The sequence below is a fragment of the Serinus canaria genome, chromosome 4 (assembly GCF_022539315.1).
Source record: "Serinus canaria isolate serCan28SL12 chromosome 4, serCan2020, whole genome shotgun sequence".
Classification (NCBI taxonomy): domain Eukaryota; kingdom Metazoa; phylum Chordata; class Aves; order Passeriformes; family Fringillidae; genus Serinus; species Serinus canaria.
The window spans coordinates 25,551,737-25,578,361 of record NC_066317.1 but is presented as its reverse complement, the minus strand read 5'-3'; the positions used below and the strand labels follow the sequence as shown (position 1 = coordinate 25,578,361).

General features: G+C 39.1%; 1 protein-coding gene across 1 annotated transcript; it reads right to left on the bottom strand.

Moving 5' to 3' along the window:
* Positions 1-13,738: 13,738 nt before the first annotated feature.
* Positions 13,739-25,869, bottom strand: LRIT3 (leucine rich repeat, Ig-like and transmembrane domains 3). Its single transcript, XM_009101543.4, has 4 exons — positions 25,754-25,869; positions 24,036-24,514; positions 16,341-16,646; positions 13,739-15,334 (listed from the first exon to the last, which is right to left on the bottom strand). Exons 1-4 carry the CDS (start codon positions 25,867-25,869, stop codon positions 14,277-14,279), a joined length of 1,959 nt encoding a protein of 652 aa, XP_009099791.1. The 3' UTR covers positions 13,739-14,276.
* Between the last annotated feature and the right edge of the window lie 756 nt (positions 25,870-26,625).

Sequence of the window (26,625 nt, the reverse complement as noted above, 5' to 3'; positions counted from 1 at the left end):
CTGCTGACTCAAGACATTTATGAACTAACAGCAAATAAAAAATTTATCCCTTTCTCTTGGAGTTCTTACTCTCCTTGTTGGCTTTGGAAGGCTTTTTTTACCAAAGTTGGGAAAGATCATCTAACAATTCAAATACCGGGGGGCTTCTTGGCAAACAGCTGCTGCAGTTCAAGGACAGTATATTCTGACTGATTCAAAACTGTGGAGGAAACAGCCTCCTTCAGCTTCCCATTATCTACATTGTATTATCAAACACATTGTTTATGTCATATATTGGCTTTTATTCTTACTCACTACACATTACACTAGCTTGTCAGCAGTTGGACTACTTTTTCTGTCAGCATCTGAAAGGTTAATTCTGGCCTTAAGCATATTATAATGTGGTTAAAATTATATTTTATAGTCAACATGATCCAAATTACCACCAACACAGGTTAATTATTAAATGTGAATTCACTGTGGTAGCATAGGAAATGTGTAGCAGCTGTCTCTAGTTCAAATAGCACAGAGCAGTGAGGAGCATTCAGATCCCACAAAAAGGATTCCAGAACCTCTACAATGGCCCCAGAAAATCTGCCAGCCCCTGGGACAAGATGCTCATGTATGTGTCATTCTGCCAGAAAAGGTATTGCCACCAGAGAAGCAGCTGATTGACACCAGCAACTTTTGTGATGATACTGGGGATTTCTCACAGTCTTCAGAAAAAACCACCCAACAATTGCCCAAGCCTGCCTTACACCTCCTTGCTGAAGCCTGGCCTCAGGGTCAGCGTGGGGCTAGCTGGCTGATCATTGTTTTTCCTCTGACATGACAGTGCTTGATTCAGTACTGTAATGTCATTTCAGCAGATTCAACATCATCTGTGATTCTGACAAAAGGGACATTATGCAATGCCAGGTTGCCTGTCAGAGCAGAGAGAGGCTCAGCACGAGAGACTGGCATATTCCAGTGCTCTCTCAAAGCAAGAATGCCTGAAATCCCCTCCTGAGGTATGATGGCCATTCTGGCTTTGTCCTCAAGCATATCACTCATCACTTCAACAGTTTGAAGATTATGTTTGGCTGGCAGGATGTTTTAATTTCATTTACTAATAAAATTAATTAAAGAGTGGGGCTTTAAATCATGAAAGCTTTTTGAAAACCAAGTAATTGTAAGTATTGTAAGTAATCTCTTTCCAGTTGTCTGTTGCACAGCAGCAATTATGACAAATATCCACTGGATTTTTTTGGAAGTTTGAGTACCATAATTTTTCTGCTATGGTTACATTTTTTTCCTACTACAAACTGATCTTAAGTAAAAATTTAAATAATCTGTGTTTAAGGCATTCTGTTAACCATAGCCAATACTATCATTTTTAAAGCAGTTTTACATTTAACATTTTAACAGGCACCTTTCACCAGCTGTTATACAGTAAATGCTTATTTCATCAGCTAGACCACACTGGAATGCACAGAAGGATCCAGAAAGAAAGTTAAATATGCTTTCTCTCCTATCCTGACAGCCAGAACAAGAGTGAAACATTCTGGGGGAGCCACATAGCACATTACTGGCTTATGACATTTATCAATGCTGGATGACTGCTTCAGACCCCTATGTTAACAGACATGAAGGAGTAGTTAAAATAGCATGTGGAAACAGTCAGTTGGCTCTCTGAGGTGGAAACAAAACTGAAGATAAAGCAAGTCATTTTTTACCATGAATAACATCTATGCAGCTTGCTATGTGAGAACATTTAACAAAGGATGTTAGTGACAGGTATGGCACTAGTTCACTATCAGAGTTAAAAAATGTATCCTCTCTCTGTGTTTTGCTGTTTCCACCCTAAGGATAGCTCTGCTTCCCTCACAGCAAAATGATTTCTCATACACATTCTAGAACAGCTGCTCTAACAAATCTCTCAGAACAAAGGCACTGAAATCTAATTTCACTAATTGTTAGAGTTCCTGAGCACTCACCATTTACACTGATACCAGTAAGAGATTAGGAATTTATCTGTCAGTCCATAGGCTCTTATTTCAAGTCCATCTATCACAAATATTGTTACTTACACTTTTCTTATCCCATGAGTTCTGGTCTGGGGAGGTGAACAATTAAATTTAGTTTTTTAGTCAACTTTTTCTACCTCATTACAGACATTTTTAGATGGTTTATTCTTCTTTTTACCAAAGAGAATAAAGACCACGGAATATTTTGTAGTTTTGTTTCATAGTTGCCTTGCTGGCTATGTGGAACAGAATCACTGAATTTACCAATCCAGTTCACTTTGTCCAATTAACTCCATTTCACCTGGTGCATCTGTAACATGGTCTTGGAATCAAGACAATCCCAGTCTTGAATTCAAGAGAGAACTGAGACCTTGCCAGTGCCCAGTACTGAGCTCCTGCAAGCAGGCTGCAGGATGCTCCCAGCTGCTGCTGTACTCGAGCACTCTGAAGGAGGCATTGACACCCTGAGCATGTTGCAAGCCAATCCTCTTTGTGGAAGTTCATTATTTTCCTACAAATGCCCATGCAGCTGGTGTCAGAGGGATTCTCTGGTGAATTGGTGGGCAACCAAGAGCACGTAGAGTAAAATACACTTCTGGCTGCTGGGAATGTTCTGTTTTCCTACAACTCACAGAACAGGTTCAAGAGATCTTTGGAAGAAACTTTCTCCTGATTAGTAGATATTTAAGCATTGAACAAAGTATGAAGTATTTGCTCAGAGCCTGCTGAAAGTAAACTTCCACTTGGAAGTACAAATTTTTGATGTAATGGCATTTCTTGTGTGAGACAATTTTATAGGTGCAATATAAAACAAAAGTGAAGTAGTAAATAGGGGTCAGACCCTACCCAGGGGGGCCAGAGTGGATTTCTTATCCCAAATTGGGAAGCAGTTGGCACAGAGTGATCAGCAAGGGCTCTGCCATGCAGGAGGCAGCTTGACCTGACAGCACCTCAGGGAGCTGCAGGCAGGGCAGTGCCAGAGCCTATCATAGACCCAAATGCCTCTGTGAGCGTGATATCCCAGGACTTGGCATCCAAGTCCTGCAGCTACCAAACACACCCTGCTCGAGGCCACAGCTGCCAGCTCTCCATCTAAACAGGGACAAGGAGAGAAGAGCAATAGGGAAAAAGGCTGGGGCCTTAAGCACAAGCAATAACCCACATTATATTTAGCTTTTAGATAATGGTTCTGTACTTCAAAGCTTTGAGCAGATTCCATGTTGCTGGTTGGAGTGTGAATATGGAAGCTCCAGGTCAGACTCAGCTGACAGTGGTGATTTCAGAAAGGGGAGAAACCACTCCTTGCAGTTGTGATTTTCCCTCTGGAGTCCTGTAAAACACTACTGCACTACAGGAATCCCCTGAGACTGCCTGCAGGAGTCAGAAATTGTATTATTTCTACAGTAGTTTTGAAGAAGTTGAAATGACCTAACAAAGGCTTGGTCTCAGGGACTGGTCAGGCAAGTACTAAGAACTGTGCTAAGCATTAGGGATGGGAGAAAATCCCTTCGCAATAAAGCAGCATAAAATAATTGTGCAAGCAACAAACAAACAGCAAGCAAAGTGCTCACTCACATTCACACCCATTCTCTCAGAATGTCCCCTTGGCTGCACACAACAAGCAATGTCTGTCTGGCTGAAGGGTGAAGGAACAGATTCCTGGAAGCTACAGCTACCTCCTTTACAATTGCCAGAGTGTGCTGGCTGGCATAGCCTTCACCTTACACCAGGCTAGGAAAAGCAGCAGTGAAACCAATCACAGTTAGGCTTTGCAAAGTAAAATACCTATGGATGCATGGAGATGTGGATATGTGCTATAACTATGTGCACAGCATATTAAAAGGTTCCTCCATTTCACCTACATCCCTGCCACAGGCTTCCTGAGTGATCCTGCAAATAGCCCAACACTTCCTTTTACATGAAGAAATGTTATTTAATTTAACAGCTGTAATAAAGTACACTGAGACTCTTGCATGTAAGGTTGTACTTAAAATTGCAAAGTAGTTGTTCATGTATCCCTACTAAGATCCCACAGAAAGAGCAAACTAGGCCACAAAATACAAGGTAAAAGATGAAATTAATTTGGATTTGTATATGAGTTGTATCAGAAATCCAGTGGTGTTGGAAAGCACTGAAAACTTCCAAATATCACTTGTTATTCTCAGAATGCAATATATATTTATTTCTGTACAGAAAAGCCCAGTAAAAATAAATTTCCTTCAAAGGAGGTATGTTAATGTTTGTAGTGCTTTTATACCCAAAAATTATTGCAGTGTATTATAGAAACTTATCTTTTTTTCAAACTGCAAGCTAACTTAATTATAATAAAATTCCTATTAGTGCTGTGAGACCCTTTTTGAGAGCCAGTGCCCCATACACTGTATAAAAAATGCTCCACACTTTCAAGTCACTTCACAAGCTACCAAACCAAAATTGCTATTGTGATGAACGCAGTATCTAACCCAAGATCACCACCTATAAGATGCAACACAACCTATTACAGCATCTTTATTAAAAAATAGAGTACTTGAGGGCCATTCTGTATAATGTTGCAAGTGGGCATGAGGAAAAGACTCTAAAAAGGAGCCCTCATACAAATTCTCCTCAGCAACGTGCATGGAGAAGGTTCCTGTACCTCCTGGGCAGTGCTTTGCAAATTAGCCATAGGTGCCCAGTTTTCCAAAATGAAATAAGACTCCAGTAAGGGGAGAGGGGCACAGGAAATCTATTCTGGGAGTCTGCCTTCCCAGTGGTGAAGAGACTTCTCCATTTGTGTGTTTGCATTTGGCTGCCTTATTTAGAGCTGGGCTGGCAGGCAAGGCAGGACATGTCAGAAGAAACCCAACCACACCAAAATATCTGGGGCTAACACTAAAATTCTGTTGCAATCTATCTATTGAGAGAGACTTATAGAAGTGCCTACCTTATGTGTGTTGGCACAGAAGCCAAAGACACTCATTCCTGCTTGCATTCCCAATGCTCACAGCCACTGACAGCTGCAAAATGTACTGACTAAGGGCAGGGGCTCTCCTCAAATGTTGCTGGATCACAAGCTTACCTTCACATTCCAGGATGAAATACCCAGAGTGACAGCTCCTTGTTTTCAAACATGAAGGAAAAACTGATCCTGAGCACACTGATACCAAATTCCCGCCAATTACATAAAAAACACTGGACCAGGCCTACCTTATGGAAATGACAGGTTCTTGTCTTAACCATCAGCACACCTTAAAGAAGTGCCTTTTTTTTTATCCCTCAGAAATCAAAAGTATTTAGGTCCTTTGGTAAGAGAATATCACTATCATATGCTTTCCAGGGCCCACCTAAGTTGGTTTTTTTTTTAAACATAATTTAAATTAGGCCTGACACTGAGAAACAAGAAAAAATATGGAAAATGTTTCTAATATTTTAGAAAATATTAGCAAGCATAACAGCAAAAAGAGGACAATCTGATTAAGGCCTTGGGATATGGTTTTCATGTCATGCCCTTTTACGTCTGTCCCAAACAAGGTGCCACTGCACGAGAATACGACGTGGACACTTCTTTTCCCAATCCAAAGTCTCCAGGAGGTTCCACCAGCAAACACTAGCAATTGGCATCAGTATTCCTTTTCCTCTACTGCCAAAGTTCTTGGCAGTCAGTGCTCAGGCAATGTTCTTAGGGCTTGAAATAACACTCTGGAGACTGGAGTGCTGGACTCAAAGCAGTTTTCTGTGCCCAGCTGGACTGCAGACTTACTGAGAAGCAGCATTTCCACAACTAGAATTCAGCCCACACTAAAGAAGGACTTGGTGTGCTACGTTGTGAGAGGCAGCCACTTCTCCTTTCTGCAGCATCATTACCTACACAGTGGATGTCCTAAATTCTGTGAGTGGCAACTTAATGGCAGCTGGGAGCAGTGTGTCTCATTAACTGCTGACCTTTGAGGATGGTAGAGCTGCTATGAAACACCTGCACATAAACAAAAAAATCCCTCTTGCTGAAATGTGCTGGGCAGAACAGAGGTTGCTGATGGCTAGTAAGGCAAATTCAAAAAATTACGGAGAATTTTCATTTGTTTGCACTCAGCAATGATTATTTATCCACACCAGGTTTGTACAGTGACCATTCAGTTGCCCCTCCATGGGCTCCTTTACCCTGCTCAAAATCCCAGTCATCTGTGGTCTCCTCAATAAAAAATCAGTCAGCCTCAGAGGCTTTTTAGGTACAACATTTTTTGGGATAGGTTTAAAATACATTAATAAGGGACATTTTATCTATTACATCTATTACTTTTTAATCAATACTGCAAGAGTCTTTCCCTCTACCTGACACATTGCTGAAGTTATCGAGATGTGGAAGCATATTCTGAACCTCCCACACATCCCAACCTCTCACCAGACACTCCTGCTATTTATGCCTGCTTATTCTTGGTGTCTGAGCACTGCCTGAAACAACGTGGGACAGTATTCATCTCACTGTAACTGGAGCACCGCCCCCCTGAATCCTGCACCACTGGCATTTGCTGAAATGGCTGTGGGCTCAGAAACGTTGTCAAATGTCAGTTCCCAGGATGTTGTCAATAAATCATTTAGAGCATCTTTTCAGAACCTATTCCTATGTTTTCTCCCCAGCCCACACAAGGCTGGCATCATACAGTTCACAAAGAACACGGCCTTTTGTGGAATTTACTCCAAACATTCATCAGAGGAAGAAATCTCATCATTTCAGCTATATTTTTAGGTGGTGACATTTGATTTCAGCTTCCTCCAGGCCTGTCCCCCTGCCCTTTTGATGAATCACAAGCTATTTGTACTCTAATGGGCTTCCTATAGTTAAAGTTTTGCCAATTCATTCTGCCCAGAACTATAACTGGGAAGGATCAGAAAGATATGCAAAGTATGTTTTGAATGTAACATATCCAACAAAAGTACATCACCTACATAGCTTATTTCTCTCTTCAGTTTCACTGAGACTGAAAATCATTCAGGCAGCACTGTCCAAGTTCACTTTGACTATCTTTCTAGCTGCCAGCTGTTATCAAATACTGGCCTAGCTTTTCCCACTTAAAATGTGTCCCATCCAATTTTTACAGTTCAGCTAGATTCCACTGGTGAGAAAGGTGTCAATCTTGCAGCTCCTTTCTATGCAAACTCTTCTTCTGTCCTTCTGTCTAAGTTTTCCCCATCCCCAAGTCTCATTGCAAAGCACCTACCTCAGCTTCTGAATTGATATCAAATATAGTGAAAAAATCACGTCCAGCAATAGAGTCTTTTATACCCCAGGTCAGATTTCTCTAAACTCTACTGAAGAACTTTCCTGGATCCATTACTGGAACTGGTGAATTGTTACTCTTCTTTCTCCTCTCAGTTCTTGCCCATGTCTTTAAAAGCCAAATGACTGGAGGGTGAGGTCCTTCCACTCAGGGAAGTGTGTATTGTTCAGCAGACTGTTTTTGTTCTTTACTCAATCTTACTTGTGTGTTTTCTGTAGGACTCTCCCTTGCCTCTCACGCATTCCCCTCCACCACAGCATTTTTGTTATTTTAGAATTTGTGCTTGATCAGGTGCCAATTTAGTACTCAGCTTCAAGATAGACTTGCTAATAGATAGTTACAATAAAAATTCTTGCTTCCTGTTCCAGCCACAAAACTATCATTTCTGTGTTCTGTTTATACTGAGCACCTTTCTAAATGTTCATGCACCAGTTCTGGGCTTTTCCAGGATTTTATTTTAAAAAGAGCAATTGTTTAACATTATTACTTTTTTGGCACAACTTCTGGCTGATTATCCCTTAAAAGAATTTTCAGGACCATTTTTCTAGTTTCTTTATGCAGGTCAATGAGCTTTAGGAATCACCCTTTTTGCTCTCATATAATTTGATTCAGATTTCATTTCTAAATGTCTGAATCTTCTGTAGGGAGAAACCAAAAACTTAATCACCTTGTGACCAGCCAAACTCTTGTCTCTCCCAGTCCACATTCAGGCATTCTATAGCATTAAATTATTATGAAAGGCACAAGAAAATGTCACTTTTCTATCAATGAACAAGGGACTTTATTACTTACCTCTCCTCATGAATTCCTGTTACAGTTTGAAAGAAATAGTTCATATAGCTACTGGATACAAAGTCTATTCAATCATTTTTACTGACCAGAACAAAGACCATTCTTTTTCTGGCTTGTGAAAAACGCTTCTTTCCTTGTTTTTGCTGCTGATTACTCTATCCAAAGGGAATGTCTGCTCCTCTGTCAAAGAGTAAAAAATGCTCAAGCAAGAAACAAATAAACAGCACTTTTGTGTATGAAAATATGCCTCCACCATTCTAGAGAGTTCCTTTCCTCATGTTGAAAAGTAATTTAGCACAATCTTCTACTGAAAAATGCTACGCTCAGATTTTAGGCTGAACCCAGAATGATTGACACAGAACTCCAGGAACTGAGTGCTCTGGAAATATTGATCCAGACACAACAGCAAACAGTACAACTGCAAGGTGCTGTGCCTAAGTTCATGTGGAAGTTAAATCACAGAGGACTAGATAAGAGTACAGTAAGCAGGGAGCTATAGAGAATGGCAAATTAAATTTAGGATAATACTACTTTCTCTAATCCTCAGCTATGAAACATGATGCTCAGAACAAACAGGAGTGTCACGATTCCTGTTTTCACATTCATGCTTCAGTAGGAGGAAATCACTCCACCATGTCACTTCTGTGCCAGAGAACAAGAAACACAAACAGTTTTCTTTTTTGGAGAATCAGTGAGAAACCAGAACAGGTCAGTCAAAACCTGAGAGCATGCTCTGTATAAACAGCCACAGATAATGTCATTCATGTGCAATTTGAAACAAGCAATGCACTGCAGGATTACCTTAACATTGAAGAAGGCTCTATTCAAAGAGAAAAATAACATTGGAAGACAGTAATGTTATTCCGAATTCTGTTTGCCATCCGATGTAGCTGCCCGTTTACTGCACACTTATATTGCCTTCCTTCTCTCTCTGTGATTTAACTTCCACATGATCTTAAACACAAGGGAGTGGGCTACAAAACAAAAAATATAATTGATCCAAGTTATTTTTGGAGTCTCAAACAATTGGCCAAATATTAGCAGGAAAAAATTCAAGACGCATGACACAGTAGTCCATCCAATCAGTCCATAGCATTAGATTTCATCATCATTATTAAAATCAGGTTCTTACAAATACCAGTACTTATGAGTATTGGATTTAATTTCCTTTTTCTTCAACAAAGGTGTGACTATTTTAGACACTGGAAAATTATACAAAGTAGATTATACATAGTGTTTTGTTCCTCTTTTCCAAATTAATTCTAAACTAGAATGAATAAATGCGAGACAAGCAAGAACCTGATCTAGAGATTTGTTCGTGAATTTACTTTTTGAAATATTAGAGAAATTTGTTTCAGGATGCTAGAGGTTTTTTTCATCTGTATGTCTAAATGACTAAAAATACTAAAAAAAGATAAAAACAATAAACTATTCTTTAGTTGACCAGACAAACAACATGTTGAATTTAAATTTAAACTAGAGTTGCACAAAATATAGTAGTAATTGTCATTTGGTTCTTACTTTCCATCTAGTCCAGTAGAATTCTCAAGTGCCAGGAAGCCTATACCAAAGGCCTTAGAAGAAACTGCTTGAACTTTTCAAAGATCATAGCCAAAAAACCACCCCCCCCCAAAAAAAAAACCAAAAAAACCCGCAAATTCTTTTTCCTCCTCCTTAAAAAAGAAGATATTTCAGTAAAATATTTGATAGCTCATCATGCTTTAGAATAAATTATTTTCCTGTCAGAGCCTCTTCTGCAAAATGCAGACATTCATACACTGTCAGTAAACTGGTATTCCATTATTATGAGAGGTTAGTTGTAGTTGTTTGCGCAGCCAGCTCCTTTCATAATACTCTTAAGTTAATCAAGGGTCTTTCAGAAATACCAGACCTCAAGTTAGAACAAATATACTTAAAATATATACCTGGCAAGTGCTATTGATCTTGCTGCAGCAATTCTACATTCTTTCTTAAAACACTAGGTTAGAATGTTATTTCATAAAAAATAGAAAACAGAGAAAAGTGCAGCTACTTCTATATTGGAAAATATTATATCCTTTTATTCATAGCTGCTTTCTGCCTTTTTATGGAAATTATTCCCATCTTGAACACTTATGAAAAATACAGCTTTGTAAAAAAAAAAAAAAAAAAATCTCCTTCCAGCTTGATTTTCCTCTGTTTAGCAAGGGAGTCCTTCAGATATATCAAAATTATTTGTGCCTCCATTCTGAAGGGAACCCTGATCTCTTGAAATTCAGAGAAAAAAAAATTCAGTGATTTGTAAATAAAAAAGAAAGTCTCTGTTTTATGGAGAACTTCTCATTTTCAACAAAGGAACATGACAATGCTGACATGGATTCAGTGGCTTCTTATAACTCCTAGAACTATGCAATGAATTCCATGAGAGAAGGCATCCAGGTCAGCAGGTTTCCAATCTACACACAGATAATTTTTAAAAGGTTCATTTTGAAATTTCATCTCTGGTCATGAAGAAGATTCAAGTTTGTGTTTACCTCCAGCCACAAATCTAACAAACTGGTTGTTTTTAAAACAAAATCATAGATCAGGGTGGGTGATTGTAGCATATTCTATCTTGGTTTCAGAGTCTCTCCAGAACTGTTGCTGATGAATGCCCCTCTTTTTTGCAATAGACTCATAAGCTACCTGCTCATCCCTTTTCACTTTAAAGGCAGTGGTCTCCAAAAACCTCTCAAAACTTTCACTGGGGCACAGGCAGACTTCAAGACCAGCTTCAAGTGCATTCTTCAAATTCCCCCAGTGCCATTGTCGCACACTCCAGGTTTATAGCTGCCCCCACCTTGTCAAAACTGGGCATGTGGAGAGCTCCAATCATTGCAATAACCCAGCAGTATCTTCATGCATCATTTTACAGCCACCTGTCTGCAGATGCCCCAGCACCCTGGCCACGTAAATGGCAGAATTGCAAGTAAAGGACATTGGGCACACAGTTACAGAATTCTCTAGGACATCACCCTTCTGTTGTTTCTAGCCTTCTTTCTGTATTTTCTCTCATTTCTCTTCAGACTTCCTTTTGTCCCCACAGTTACACTCATCACACCTTGCTTAAAGCTATAAACAAAGACGAAAGGGTCAGGAAAACACAATGCCTTGTATAAAACCAATTTTTATTTTCATATGAAAACAACTTCTATTTTACTTACTTCTTTGAAAAGGTATTGACTTTGAAATGTCCTCTGTTTAGCCTCCTTGACATAGTCCAAGTGTTAATGGTTTTGCTGTTACAGACATTCCCATGTTACACATGAAAGTCTTCTCTCTTAATTCCCTCCCTGAGAAAAGTATGAGAATCTGATGATGGTGCAAGGAATATAAAGCCCACTGTGAGCAATGGCAAGGACTAAAATAGATGCACAGATGCCTTAAGTTTGGCTTAGTAAGTGCCCATCAAAGCCAAGATTATGGTTTAATATGATAAAGTGCTGATAAGTATTATGATAAGTACTATGCTCACTAAAACTCTACGTAAAAATGAGGTTTACTTAGAATTCAGCTCACATTACTCAGTTACTTCATTAGTCATCCAGTTTTGACACACCCATTGTAGGTAACGTATCAAAAGATGTCTAACTTTTTTCTGAATTCATCCTGCTTTTTGGGAAAAGCAGGATGAATTCAGGAAACAAAGTGCAAAGTATATGAAAGGCAACACATAAACACAGGCTAAAATCTCTCCAAAGTTTCCTACACAGATTATAGTCCTCACTGTTCATATCAACACTTGATCCAGTGCTGCATTTCAGAAGACATTATACAAATGATTATGGGTGACAAAATCTATCTCACAATGGTTCCATCATCAACAACTAACAATATAAAAAATTACATCTGTTAGCAAAGTATTTCTTCAGCATTTTAATTAAACCAGCTCTGTGTGATGCAGTGCAAATGTCTTTATTGTGTCATTTGCCCTTTGTGTCAAATTCCTGCCAAAATTACCCAGCATATTTAGTGTTTTGAGATGAGTTGCAGAAGCATGTCTGGATTATGTAACTCTTTTGTCACAAGAACCGTGGAAAAAATAAGGTATAACATGTTTTCTTGAAAGAAGATGCTCTTGATAGTAAATTTCATCTTTGATACACTGATAGCCCATGTGGCCAGAGATTAATTTCTGACTTTAGGACATGCTAATTCCACAAGGATTAGTAAAACACAAAGGTTTAACGTCCACAAGTGAGCTCTCTCCAACGAACTGTGCACCAGCTCTGTTTGATACATTGATGGACCACCTACAAGTCAGGTGATATCAATTTTGAACTTCAGAACTAGATTTAGAGCTTTGAAACCTGAAATCAAATACTCTCCAGGAAAAAAAGAAAAGTCAAAACAATTGTTCTCATTAACAAAAAACATGGTGGTTTTAATTAGAAACACCTTCAACAACTACTGACTACACTGTCTATCAGGAAAATAGAAGGCAAATATTGTAACACTTCAGGTCCTGCACAAACCTGGTTCATCAATAATGTGTCAGATGAACCTTGTTTTTGACACACAGAGAATCTCTTTTCCCTAAAAAATCATATATTAAAAAAAAAACTGTCAAAGTAAAATAACTTAGAAAGATAAAACCATTTTCATTGCAATCAAAATTATTCATGGATAAAGAAGAAGGACTTATTTTTCACCACACATACTTGTAACGCAGAGAGGAACACCAAGAATAATTCTAAGCAGGCAAGCTAATTTTGCACTTTTGAACATCCCACCTGCTTCTTTATTACAGCTCCCATAGTCTCAAATACTCATTCTACTAATCCTGGTCACTGGACACCCTGGTGTAGGTGCTACAGAGATTTTTCAGTGGGTTCATTTCCTGCCATGATTTTGTGTCAGAGGCTTTTTGACACCTCTCACCAAGCTATGCCTTACAAGATAAGCTCGTCAGCATTCCAGCAGGAAAAATTTCATCCTACATTAGTGACAGTGAGAAAAGCTACTGTTTTGAAGCTGACAAACTAAGTTTGATTAATCTGGAAAATGTAAATTCCCAATTTCCTTTCAAAACAAACAGTTCCTCTAGGCATAGAAATGTCCAAGAAAACAACACAGCTGTAATTTTCAGGAAAAACTGTGGCTCACAATTCATACATACTTCTAAATATAATATCTGAACCTAGAACAACAAAAGTTCTCTTATTTACTTCAGGCATTAAAAAAAGCAGCCTCAGAACAGACTATTCATTATTACCATAAACAGGCAATTCTGAATTCATTGTTACTATTAATTTCTAATTTTTAAACACAGGGAAGCATATTCACAATTAACTTTAACTATGCTCATTAACTTCCCATCCAACATGCCCTGAGGAGAAAAACTCCTCTTACTGTATATCAAAAGGTATTATATTACTGCAGTGTAGTGCATAATACTGTGCAATATCTGTGTCATATATTTACATATAAAAGTGTGTGTTGTATTACACAGTACCACAGAATTTTCTGTACAGAGATTTCTGAAATTGAGGTATATAGACAGACACATCCAAGTAAATTCTAAGGCTGAGATTTTGCAATAAGATCATCTGATGTAAGTTAATATAATCATCGAGTGTCTCTCAGTTACTTCAGGACACTAAAGAAGCTTCTTTGCCCTTTGCAATAACATCTGCAAAATGGCAATAAGGTGTATTGTACCTCTCAACAGCCCATAAACTGTGACTTCTGTCTTGACTGGCCTGAGAACACTTCAACCCAAGATACTGTACAAACAGCTGTATGACACCTCGAAGCGCAAACTGATGTCAGAAGAAAACTTGTATATTCAAATAAAGCTTTGATCACAATTGAATGAGTTAAAACTGTTTTCCTATTATGTTGAAGAACATCACTTCCAAGAAGATTGTGATTCATGTTTGATACATGCCACTAGCACATCATGTGGTAAAACGAGAGAAGAGAAAACAGAAATGTTTTAATAAAACAAAAAAAATCTTTCACTATAGAAACATTTCAGGCTGTATTTTTCTTTGGAAGAACATCACTCCTTCACATCCAAAATCACAAACTTAAAAAATAAGAAAATAAACAGGCAACATTTTTCTTCTATTCCCCCTCCTACCCACCACCATCCAGTAAGACTCTATTACACCAGATAATGTATTCTGACCACTGTCTAGCATCAGCCTGCTTCCAGATGCAGCATCACCATTTTGAATTAATTTTACCTATTATTTTATTTCATCTCCACCCTCACCCATGTTCAGCACAGATACTCAGACCTGGAGCCCTCACTTTTGAAGGTCATTTGAGAATCCATGCTTGACCTAGAGCAAAGGAGAAGTCTTTCTGACTCATCCGTGTACCTGCGTGCCCAGAGCTGGTCTCCTGCACCCAGTGCTCGAGGCTTCAGAGACAGTGTTTCAAATTGCACGTAAGTCTCTCTTGCAAGTTCAGCTTCCTTGGCAGATTTTGGTTTCAAATGAAGTTTTAAAACTTTGTAGAGTAAGAAAAATATCAAAGGTAAAGCAACCACACATGCTGCACTGCTGGCCACTATCAGAATAGAAAACTCAGAGCTGCTTTCATCATTTAACCCATCAGTGGAGAAAACAACACACTGCTCTTTTGTAGGTGGCACGCCTTTGGGTGAGACACATGCCATATATTGAGTACTAGGTTGCAAACCATCAATTGTGACTTTGTTTTTGTTAGAATCAGTGCTGAGAGGCAACATATCTTTCTCACCATACTTGGAATATAACACAGTCACAGCAGAATTGCCTGTGGCATTGACAGTTTTCCAAGTTAAGGTCACTCTTTCATCAGATTCACTGATCACTCTTAGGTTCTTCACAGTAACATTTTGCTCAGCTGTACCTGCTGTACTCAATGAAGTATCCTTCTTGCTTGAATCTCCAATCTGCTTTTTGCTTCCATTTGTCACTGCCTTTGAAACTTTCTTTCCATCTAACATGAGCCTGGATTGCTTTTTGTCAGTAAATGTCATGCTGGTTGATCTTTCAGTGCTCACCAGAGCTGTGGTGGTCGGTGTGACGGGAAGAGCTGTGGTTGTCCTCTCAGGTTCCTGCTTGGATTCCTCCTGAGTTGTATTCTGCCTCTCAGCCTCTGGCTTCCTTCCAAACTTCTGTGGTGATATAGTTGTAGTAACTACACCAACCACTGTGACAGTCACAGCAGCTTCTGACATTCCTGCCAAGTTCTTGGCTTTACACCTGTATTCTCCTGCGTCCTTGTATGAAATTCCTGTCAAGCTCATTATGGACCACCTGACACCCTCTCCAGGAGTTTCTTGAATTACTGTGGGAAAGTGCAAAGAGTAAAACATTATGAATGGGAACCAAAAAGGAAGTAAACATTATTAGAATACTTCTTACCTTTCTGCCAGAAGGAATTACATGTATGAAAATTTTAAAAATGAAACAAAAGCAGTCAAAAATCACATCAACAACAACAAACCCCCCCCCCAAATTTCCAAAACAAACTATGGAATTCCCAGCCATACTCTATTATTAAATAAAAGTGCTCAGCTTGCGTCAAAGTGGAAATAAATGTCTAGAGTAATTAGAATATAGTTTGCAGTTTCAACCAAAACCACATAAAGTGAAATCAAATGTCTTAAAGCTGCTATTGACTCTTAAATACAAGACCCACTGACTTCCTGTGACACTTACCATGCTACCCACTTAAAATGCTATTGGAAATTTCCTTTGTCCTAAGAGATTTCAGTTCTCTTACCTTCATCACACCTATGATAACTGCCAACTACTTGGCATTAGCAAGTAGCATTTTTTATATTTAAGTTACTACATAAGTATCTGTCATAGCAGCTAGAATGATGTCAGACAATGATGCCTTGCACCATTTGCACACAGAAAACATGAATTTGGAAAATTTTGTGTTTATAGTGCTGAGTTTTAAGTTGCTCAGTTATGGCCTCACTGTTTTTTTTAACATGAACATTTTCGAACAGAGGTTAAAGCAAGAAATTCTCCTTTCTACTTTCTAGCTTCTGAGTTAGGGTCCAACTAACCCAAACTCCATTTCCCTCTATCCTTCCCCCACTTCACCCATTTCTCCCTTTCACACACATTGTTCTTGTATCAGACCACATCCACAACCAAAACAGTCTGCTGGACCTGTTGAGACCCAGAACTAGACAGAGAATTTCGTAGCAGCTGTTGCACAGATACAATCGCCAGCTTGACACAATACATGGTCCTTTGTTACTCATTACAATGATCTCAAAGCACAAGTAAGCCAAGAATTTTTGTTTCTCCCATTTCCTATAAAAGAGCAGTTATACCTGTGTAGTTCACTGGAATATTGTCTGACCTATTCCAAGTGAGCTGTGGTGTTGGGTACCCCGTGGCGTCACAGCGCAGCAGAACGTTGCTGCCCAGCGGGGAGGTGATTTTAGTTGCTGAGGTCATCACAGATGGTTTAAGACACTGCTCTAACTCAGCTCTCTGGAACAGGATTCCTGCCAGGCTCTCAGGTCCACTGCATGAAACCAACGGATCAAGAAGTACAACGGAGGTGTCCACAATTTTGGAAAATTCAATTAGCTTTGAAATGCGACAGTCACAAAACCACGGGTTGTCCTGAAAACCTGAGGCAAGGAGGGAAGCGGGGAAAGAAAAAAAATGTTGCCAGTCAATATATGGACATCGTGATTACAGTATGACACATGACTATCACCAAATACAACCAAGGACAACCCTGGACCTATTCTGAGTTAATCCTTTCTCTTTCAACTTGTGGTTTTTGTTTAGCTGATTGGTGAGGGAATATTTTCAGAGGCTGGGGAGAAGTTTATGGGAGCTTAGTGATGTGCTGTCATTACCTTTGCTATTTATCTACCACATTTAAAACCACTTTGAAAAGACATCTCAAGACTGATGATACATTTTCACCTGCCTGTGCCTCCTGGAAAGACAGCTTCTCTTTGCTTTGTGTCACTCTCCTCTCCTCTTAGTCCTTCTTTAGGCTCTTACAGCTCGACCTTCCCTGACCTTTTTCTCAATGCTTGAGGAGAATACAATGATTTAAGGGTTTAGAGCTTACACCAACATCTCTGCCCCTTGAGAAAAAGGGATAAAGGCTAAGGAAAAAAAGCTTTAGGCCAACAAAATTTTTATCTGGCTCTGAACCACATCAATATTGTTAGAAGTTGGCTTCACTACAGCCTCTGAAATATATTCAAGAAGAATAACAGGAGAGTAGAAAATAGGAAGGACCACAAAACACCATAATGACTACAATATTTTTATGATGGCACACAAGAACCCTCTCTCTTCTGTCAAAGCCAATAACATTTGCTTCTTGCTTCCAGTATATTAATTAGAAGCTTTTCCCTCTTTGTGAATTTATGACGTTGGAAGAGAATAACCATTTCTGAGAAACATCAGTCTAAATCCTCAGCTGATATTAATTGCCCCACTATGCTGACTTTCACAGAGTAACAGTGGCTTCACCAGGTAAAATACGACAGCATATCACTCAGGAGTTCAAGTATTTTCCTACTGGACTCATAATTTTGAATATGCCTTTCTCATTTCCTCCAAGTACTACTAATAAACAAAACTTATGGTCTGAAACAAGGGATGCAAGGACTCCTCACTACTGAATTTACTGATCAGTACAATAAACAAGTCATATAAGTCAAACCAGTGTTGAAAGAAAAAAGAGCCCTGAATCCCTGCAAATATTTTTCAGAGTGTAATTTTAAGAATTATCTAAACAGCTGTTGGGAGAATGATGGGTGGTTCTGGAAAAACCCGCAGTTGAAAGAATACATGAATATTTAACTACTTCTTCCTTTTATCACCAGACCAAGATTAGGTTATTTTAAGCACAATTGTAGTGATTGGTTAAAACTATGGTAAACCCTGATTAATCCCTGCTCTTTAAAACAACACTTGACCTGAAGAGATTCCATGACTTTGACATCACAATCCAATTTCACCCCTTCCAGACAGAAGATATTTTACATCTATTCACTACTTATTGTTTGTGGGGAACAGAGAAGTCAAAGGAAAGTGAGAAAAGCAGCAACTGCTTTTCCTCAAAAATATCTCCAAAACATAAAAATTTTGCCTTTGAACTTCACACACATATTCATAAGGAGAAAAGACACTCTCCAAGTGTTTTCTATACCTAGGTACATCAACTGCTTGTGCTCATAGAAATTCTGCTCAATCAAGCCACATGTATGTAACTATTTGTGCACTTCTTTTCAATTAGGGAAGCTCTGTAGTCAGAGACAATACTCCGGTAATTTTCTTTTTCTTCTCACTTTCTTGCAATTTTCCTCACTATGTTAAGAAATTTACTGCAGGAAAGGAAGGAGTTTATTATTGTTTTTAACCTACTTGAAGCACTCAAAGCCTTTGAAATAGAACCAAAGAATGGCTACATTAGAAAAGACCTTTAAGAGCACTAAGTCCAACTGCTAACCCAGCACTATCAAGTCCAGCACTAAACCATGACCCTGAGTGCTCCATTTAAATGTCTTTTAAATACCTCCAGGAATGGTGACTCCACCACTTCCCTGAGCTCCCTTTCAGTGAAGGAACTTTTCCTAATATATATTCACCTAAACAGTTTTCGTATTGTCCCAATATGTTATTGTCCCAATGTCCTGAAGAAAAGCCCAAGTCATTATAATAGGTATCAGAAATTGCCAAAATGAAAGGAAAGATGAAGCAACAATGAACAGTCCTTAGATTGAAGGGCTGTTTAGTCCAGCATGGACACAGGTTTGACCATCTGATTGTAGGGCAAAGGAAGAGTTATGTCAGTCAGCCACTTCATCTTCCCCATTCATCCTGCTTCCCAATGAAACTGCCTAAAGAAGCAGGATTTATACAAATAAATATAATAGATACAGCTACATTAGTTCCCTCCTTGCCCCCACAGCACAGCCCCTCAGTTTATCTGTGTCTTGCCAATATCTGACATTATTTCTAGCCATTGTAAATCAATTGTAAACCAATTTATGTGAATTCTCGAAATGAAAAGATGAAAGCACTATTGAGTTGGAAGCAAGATAAAACACTGAATTTCATTATACTTCAGTTAGTGTTGAAGTGAACAGAAATGTGAATGTAAACCTAGTTTCCAAGCTACAAGGGGCATTTTGAACTTCATTCAAGAGTTTGTCCTGACAAGATGTTAGAAGTGAAAACAAACACGTGAAGAATAAGGAAAGGTTAAAAGGGGGGGCAGAATTAGAAAATTGAAATGAGGGAGCTTTAATAAAAGAAATAATTTCTTAAGAAGCAAAAATTAAAATAACAATAGATCTCTGATGGCATATGTATCTGAGGAAAGAGAATGTCGTTATAAACCCTGGATTCTTTTGTAGAAATATCAAGGCAGCTTGTTGATCTGAGAAATACTAGCCAAGGTAAAACAAACATTGATAAATATTTATGCATTGCTATATACCAATGCAGTGCTCTTTTAATATTAATTATTAATTATAAATTGCTCTAAAACCTTTTATTCTAGATTTAGCATATTTTACTCTCACACCTTTATATGTATGCTTGCACGTACAATGGCAAACTTATGCATATGTGTGTCTGTGCATCCACATTTTTGTAGTTTCCTCAGTAAGCAGGGTTTCCCTGGGCTGTGTCAATATGGACTTTAGCTATGAGCAAAATTTCCTTTGTAAATCAGTAACCAGACTAAGACCATAACTTGTGTAACACACTGAGTTTTAGTTGCTGCAAAATAGCAAGATGTAAAATATTCAAGTTTTAGGCTGATAGAAATATGCACCACACCCCAGTCTACCCCAGGCTCTTTCCAACTCAACCTACAGATTTTGATCCATGGCTCTAAACAGTAAATTCCATATCCAACACTGCGTCACAGCATTTTCACCACATGGCAATTGCTAATGGAATACTTTCAGAAAAAGCAACATCTACCCAGTTTAGCAGGTAGGAGCCTGATGGACCTGCAGTATTCCAAATTTTTGGCACCTCTGCATATACCAGAGGCAAGATCTCACATAACTGCCACTCTGTCAAATACTGGACTATTCTGTTCCTCTCAATGACTCACTAGAGTCCACCAGATAATTCCTGCCAGAAATGTAAATCTCTGTACAGCAGCCAGTGCTGAAATTTAGTCATGATTTGGATCAAAGTATCAGGCTATGGCTCCAGAGGTAACCAAGAGGGCCAGAGGAATTCCCACCTGGTCCCCCAGTCATTTGCACTGTTTAATTTTCAGCTCACTCCAGAGCTTTTTTCTGAGCAGTTCTAAAGGGCACTTTCCAAGACAAAGCCAGACATGGGTCCAGGGACAGTGGGCACTCCAGGGTCACTCTCTGAAAGGTTTATAGATGAGACCACACCAAAGACGGCAGTCTCTATCCTGTTGTTTCCCCCAAAGCAAGTGCAGCAGGTTTTGTACCTCCAAACTATTCTGCATGTCTGTCAGCCCTTCAGGCATAAAACACACCCCTGCTATTTCATATTCTAAAAGCACAGATGAATGATTTCCAGTGCTATTCTCACATAACTTCAGGCAGGTTAGACTGAATAAAAAATATCCCCATTCCCAGAATTACATTTGAGAGTCACTGTAGCATCTTGTAGACCCCACAGAGAACCAAGGGCTAAATCTTACAAAGTGTGGAACAGACAGTCAGCTTTAAAGAGACCTGCCCCTAAACTGTGTGGATAAGAGCCAGAGTGAGCCACTTGGCCAAAGAGCCAAGAATCATTCCCCAAGCCTCTTTCATTTAGCATAGTGCACCCACAGAGGAACATCATACAGTGGGAAGTGGTTAAAAAACCCAAAGCTCTTAGTACAGAGATGATGAACTGGAATTTGGAGATGTCAACATGCCTGTCCTCTGGCAAAAGTAGCCTTTGGCTCCTCCAAAAGTCCTTGAAGTAAACATGGGGAACCTGAATTTTCTCATACGAGCTGTCTTGATGCTCAGTCAAGACACCGAAGACAAAATTGCCACCTGGTGTTAAAAAATACATTTGCACAAACATATGAGTTTAGGGCCTTGCTGGTTTTGATCTTGTTAATTACATGCACATTACAATCTTGTTTTGCCAGAACCAGGAGAGAAGACAGCTCAAGTCATAGTTGACTGTACTAATTAGAGTCTGACTGCTGTGTTCCTGACTAGACAAAACCAGCATTTATTTACTCTGGGTTTCAGCTTCCAGAAGAGTTCTGGCTGCAGTGATTGTTCCATGTAGGTACACAGGTCAGGCTGAATGCTCCACCAGAGAGTGGCTGGAGCACATAGGACACTCTTGAGCATCAAAGCGTGCAATTGTGGGCATCTCATTTTAAGAGAAACAATTTTTAAACATAAAGGTGTCCAAAGGGAATCAGTAACTATGGTAGAAAATGAAAATAAAAATACTACACGCAGAAAAAAAAAAAAAAAAAAAAAAAAAAAGCCAAATCAAACAAATGAAAAAAACCAACAAAACCAAACCAACAAAAAAAAAACCAAAAAAACCAACTCAAACAAAAACCAACCAACCAATCAAAAAACCCACAAAAACCTTCACATTATATTAGAAGCTGGTGAAAGAAATTGTGTGGTTAGTTAGGATGGCAAACAGGGGGGGAAAACCTATGAAAGCTTACAATAAGAGATGGTGATTAGTTTTTCTGTACACCCAGGCCCTGTAGGACAAGAGGTAATCAGCTTAGTTTGCAGTAAGGGAGATTGAGGTTAGATATTAGGAAAAACTTTCTCACCACCCTGATAGATAAGCAGTGGAGGAGGTGACCATGGAAGGCTCTGGGGTGGTCTGGCCACAGCTTTAAGAACAGCAGACCTTACCAGAAGGGCTCAGCTCCTCTGGGCCTGCATCCCTGTAGGCTAGGTCCTTCCTGACCACATATCACTGTGATCCCTATCTGTAGCTCAGAGGAAGAGCAGGAGGAGAATATCTATGGGATGCACCTCTTTCTCAGGCTCTAGCAAGCCCAGTAGAGAAAGGAGGGCCATCAGAAAGGAAGCACTAATACCCAATGAAGTCTAAATAAACTTGTCAAAATAACCCATGACATAAAGAGCACAGCACTTTCTAATCTCCAGAGAAAGGGGATGCTTTCTTATTCACTATAAAGTTTCTTATGTAGCAAGCACTGTCTCTCTGTATTGGGATAAACTCATAGGAAAACGATGATGTCCGTGAAAAAAAAAAGAAAAAAATCAGCTAATTGATTCACAGCTTACCCAAGGTAAATTTACTCAATATAACACAAGGAAAGTACCACCTAGCATTTTGTATTCTCAGGTGCAAATCTAAAATGGCTGCACAGAGCTTCCCTTAGCACCTAACAATAAAAAAAAAAGAGAAGCAAGGTTATGTTTAAACCCAGTGTGTGTTCCTCTCTGGAGGCCTGTGTTAAAACCCAGCTGTATTTCATAATAGAAAATGGTCCAAAGGTCACATCCCAAGCCTTCAAAGGACTCAATGCTGGCAACAGAGGGTTTGCCAAGACTACAGGAGGCTGGAGAAGTGCCTGCACCAAGGAAGCCCGCAGATGATTCCCAGAGTTAAGGGGAGAGAAGAGTGTGTGAGGGTTTAAGATTTTTTTTTGGCGTTTTTTTGTGTTGGGGCTTATTTTATTTTCTTAGTTCCTTTTGTTTTGCCTCAGGTGTTGAGGGCTATGTAAGACAAGGAAACCAATTAATCTCCAGGACTCCCACATGAGATCATGAAGATTAGATCTAACACAATCAGCTCCCACTTTACAGCCTCCTGTAGTCTTCAGTGTGGGGATAGGGAAAGGAGTTCTGAGATCTGAGATGGACTTACTTTTACAGCTTTTACCCTTTTTTTTTTTTTTAATCCTGAATAAATAAAAACCCTTTATCATGCAAGCCCACAGTTACCATATTCCTGAAGCCATGTAGCCTACTTGGATGTATTAAGTTATTTACATAAAATATGATCTGAATGAGAGTTTCAAACTGCAGCTTCTGCTGTGAAACAAAGCAGCTGAACAAATGGACACTGAATATCGAGAGTTTAGATCAAGAAATTGGAAATATTGGGCAGTACAAAGCAGGACAGATCTTTATCAGTGCTTTTAGAATTACTGCAGTAGAGACAGCCAGCTGGTTTTCCTCCCTTCCACCTGCTGCACTGCAAACACATCAAAATATCCATTTCTATGATAGAGAATAACAGTATTGATAGAACTGTTCCAGCCTGAGACTGAAGAAGAGAAAGGTGTTACCCTGGCAAGACTAGAAAGTGGAGATAAAGTGTCAGGTAAAGCACAATGCCACAAACAGAACTGATGCAACTGCATACTAGAGAAGGGGATCAAATTATGAAAAAAATCAGTCTGACCAAATTATTCTTAAATACTTCCTTTAAACACCATAAAAAGTTCTGTGAATATATAGGGATCAGACTCCTATTTTCTCTCATATTCAATATGTAAATTGTGAAAAACTTCAGGATAATCAGTCAGCTTTAGAGTAATGCAAGGTCAGCAGAGGTCCCAGAAAGACCAGAGCTGCCCTCTTCTAAGCCACCAACACTATCTGCAGCATTGTGTCACAGGACAGGCTTTATAAGAGCATCAGCTCTAGCTGCTTGCTTGGCTTGGGAGCCTCTGGAAAAGAGCAGTTGCAAATGGACATGCTTATAGTTGCAAACACAAAGATGAGGGAAATGTCACCAGAAACACAATGTAAGTCCTGTATTTATATAGCTACTGAGTGGCCTGTATTCCTGCAATCTGGATTCTCATAGCTTTTATTTCAGTTTTATAGCTTTGAGGTAACAACACACAGGGAGGTCACTGTCTTAATTTTATGGTTTTCTGTTACCAGTAGAAAATAAATGACCACAGAGCAAACCACAAGAGTGACCTGGGTAAAACCCCCTTTCCTGAATCCTAGGCTGGTCCCCTAACTGTTCTCAATTGCAATTTAATGTTCAGGTATATTTTGGCAAGGAATAAGACGGGCTGCTCAACATACCCAAGATTACTCTCTGTGTCACCAGAATGTCTGTGTTCTTGGACACGATAGCTCCTGAGAAGGGGGGCCAAATGTCCATGAGGTCTGATGGCAAGGTGGTCAGCTTGTTGCTGGATAGGTCCAGGTAAGTGAGGTTTCTCAGGTAGCGGCCTGCATCAGCGGGAATGCTGGTCAACTTGTTGTTGTGGAGATCCAGAGTCCGCAAGTTGGGCATCTCGGCCAGGGATTCCCAAGGGAAAGTTGAGAGCAGATTACCATCCAGCCTCAGCTCATGCAGCTGTTTCAGGTTATAGAAGCTGCTGATATCAATGTTGGCGACACAGTTGTAAGTGACCCACAGGTATTTGAGATCTACCAGGTAGTAAAAGGCTTCAGTCGGAATCCTTCGTATGACAGTTTTCTCTATACGAAGCTTTACAGTATCCACAGGAACATTCACAGGGATCTCATACATGTCAGGGTCATTACAGAGTACAGACCTAGCAACAGGGAAAAAAAAAATGGGAAGAGAGGGATATTTGTGTTATTTACCAGAAGTCTGAATTTCAGATTTAAATGCAAATGCTGTAACTTTCTGCAACACTACTACCAGAACAAAGAACAGAGAAACCAAGAACATCCCTCTGCATTTGAAAGTTGAACAAACTCCACAAACATGGAGTCTCTAGGGACAAAAAGAATACAAACCAGAACTGATCCTTTCATATGAAACCTAGATTTGCTTTATTCTAAAGCATAAAAGCACCACCCTCTATCCACCCCTCACTCTACTGACAACTGAAAGACAGAAGCCATTGTACAAGGAATAATACATGCATGCATCTCAAGTGGGAAATGCATGCCCCCTGATTAAAAATATTAAAATTCAAAATTAGGATTACTAATCTCTAATTTTTCTGTATGATGAAGATTCAAAGTATTTACCATACTTACCGTTTGAAATAGACAGAAAATTGAAAATATACCAAAGAAAATTCAATGAAGAAGAGCTTTCTGTCCCTCTTGTTGATGCCTATGTACAAATTACTTGCTTTATAGAGATGAACTTTCTGCTCACAATGATTTCAGTGAAATGGGATTTCTCAGCATTTTCAGTTATTTGATTTCAAGAAACAATTTCTTTGGGGTATATTGTTTGCACAGACTAGCTTGAAGAATCTCCTGCCTTCAATAAGTCTATCCTTCATTTCCTCCCCCTTTTCTCTTGATTATTCCTCTGTTTTACTTTTTCCTCATGCAGCTTTATTCCAGATAGCCTGTGACAATAAATAGCAATGACAAAGAGTATCTTCTAAAATTGACACGATAATACCAGGTCACCACATTTCAAATTAACCTCCTTACTATCAAAAATTACATAATTTACTGCAGATTAAAAAAAAAAAAAACTACTGTATTTATTTAACCAGAATCATCTTACACCAGTTAACCAGTTTGTAGAAATAAAAAGGACATTGCAATAGTAGGAACATCATGGAACAGAAAGAAATTGCCACCTGCAAAAAATGACGATTTAGAGTAGCTATTTGCTAAGCACAAAGCCATAATCACCATCTGCTCCTGTTCAGGAATGCTGCTAGCCATAGAACACTAATGTAAAATATGCCTTCATTACAACTATGCTAGAAATAATTTGCAAAGTCTGAGAATGCTATCTCAAATTTCTTTACCCCTTTTCCTTAAAAATGGCCCCATATAACAAACAATAAAATATATACCTTGTTCCAGTGCCATCACTTCTGCCATGGTAAACGCAAGTGCATTGTGAAGGACAAAAGCCATGAATTTCTTCAAAAAAACTCATTAGGAGGTAGAAGCAAATAAACAGATACATGGCTTCCTCCCAGAAGAACTGACATGAAGAAATGTGAAGGCTTTATTCCTAGGCATTCATGTGCAGTGTGCTACAAATGTGAAGGTAGCCATCCATTTAGTAACAGCAGATTACAACAGATTAGCCCAGATCTGTGGCTGCTTAACCTTCAAATGTATCCTGAATGCCATCAGTTAAACCAGCTCACTCTTTACTCTGTCAGAACACACTCTGCTTCAAATCACATCCAACCATGTTCCAAGGTTGTTTTATACGTAGATTGCAAAGTTAGTGTGTAATAAAATATCTCTTTTCTTCTCCTAAGAGGCAGTGCATGTATTATACTGTCTATAAGGGGTTCCAAGGTTCCTGAAGGAAATCTAGTACACCATGAGGATATTGCATGGCATCTTCTTTAATACTGAAAATGGCAAATTAATAGGAAGCCTAGATTCCAGAGCTTTTAAAAAATCCTGTAAAAACAGGGTTTTGCCAAAAATACCCATATGGTTTAAGTTTTACACTGCAAAGCCAAACTGCATATGCACACACACATAGTAGTTGAAGCTAAACATACACAGTCATCTTTTCCACCCTGAATAAATCCACTGCTCATACTGACAAAGGTATTTCTTGAAAGTTAAATATCAGACCTACATAAACATAAGATTGAACTAGAAGTGATGAGAAATCACCATAAATATTTACTCATTTTTATGCACCACCCAAATGAGAAGCTTTAGGGTACATTTTGTCACATTTTCAGGATTTGCTGTG

Coding starts and splice junctions, on each gene's coding strand:
- LRIT3 (XM_009101543.4), bottom strand. CDS start 25,869: ATGTATCTGTTTATTTGCTTCTACCTCCTAATGAGTTTTTTTGAAGAA. Junction 24,515..25,753: donor AGTGATGGCACTGGAACAAG/GTATATATTTTA, acceptor CCCTGTTGCTAG/GTCTGTACTCTGTAATGACC. Junction 16,647..24,035: donor GACACAGAGAGTAATCTTGG/GTATGTTGAGCA, acceptor TCCTTGCCTCAG/GTTTTCAGGACAACCCGTGG.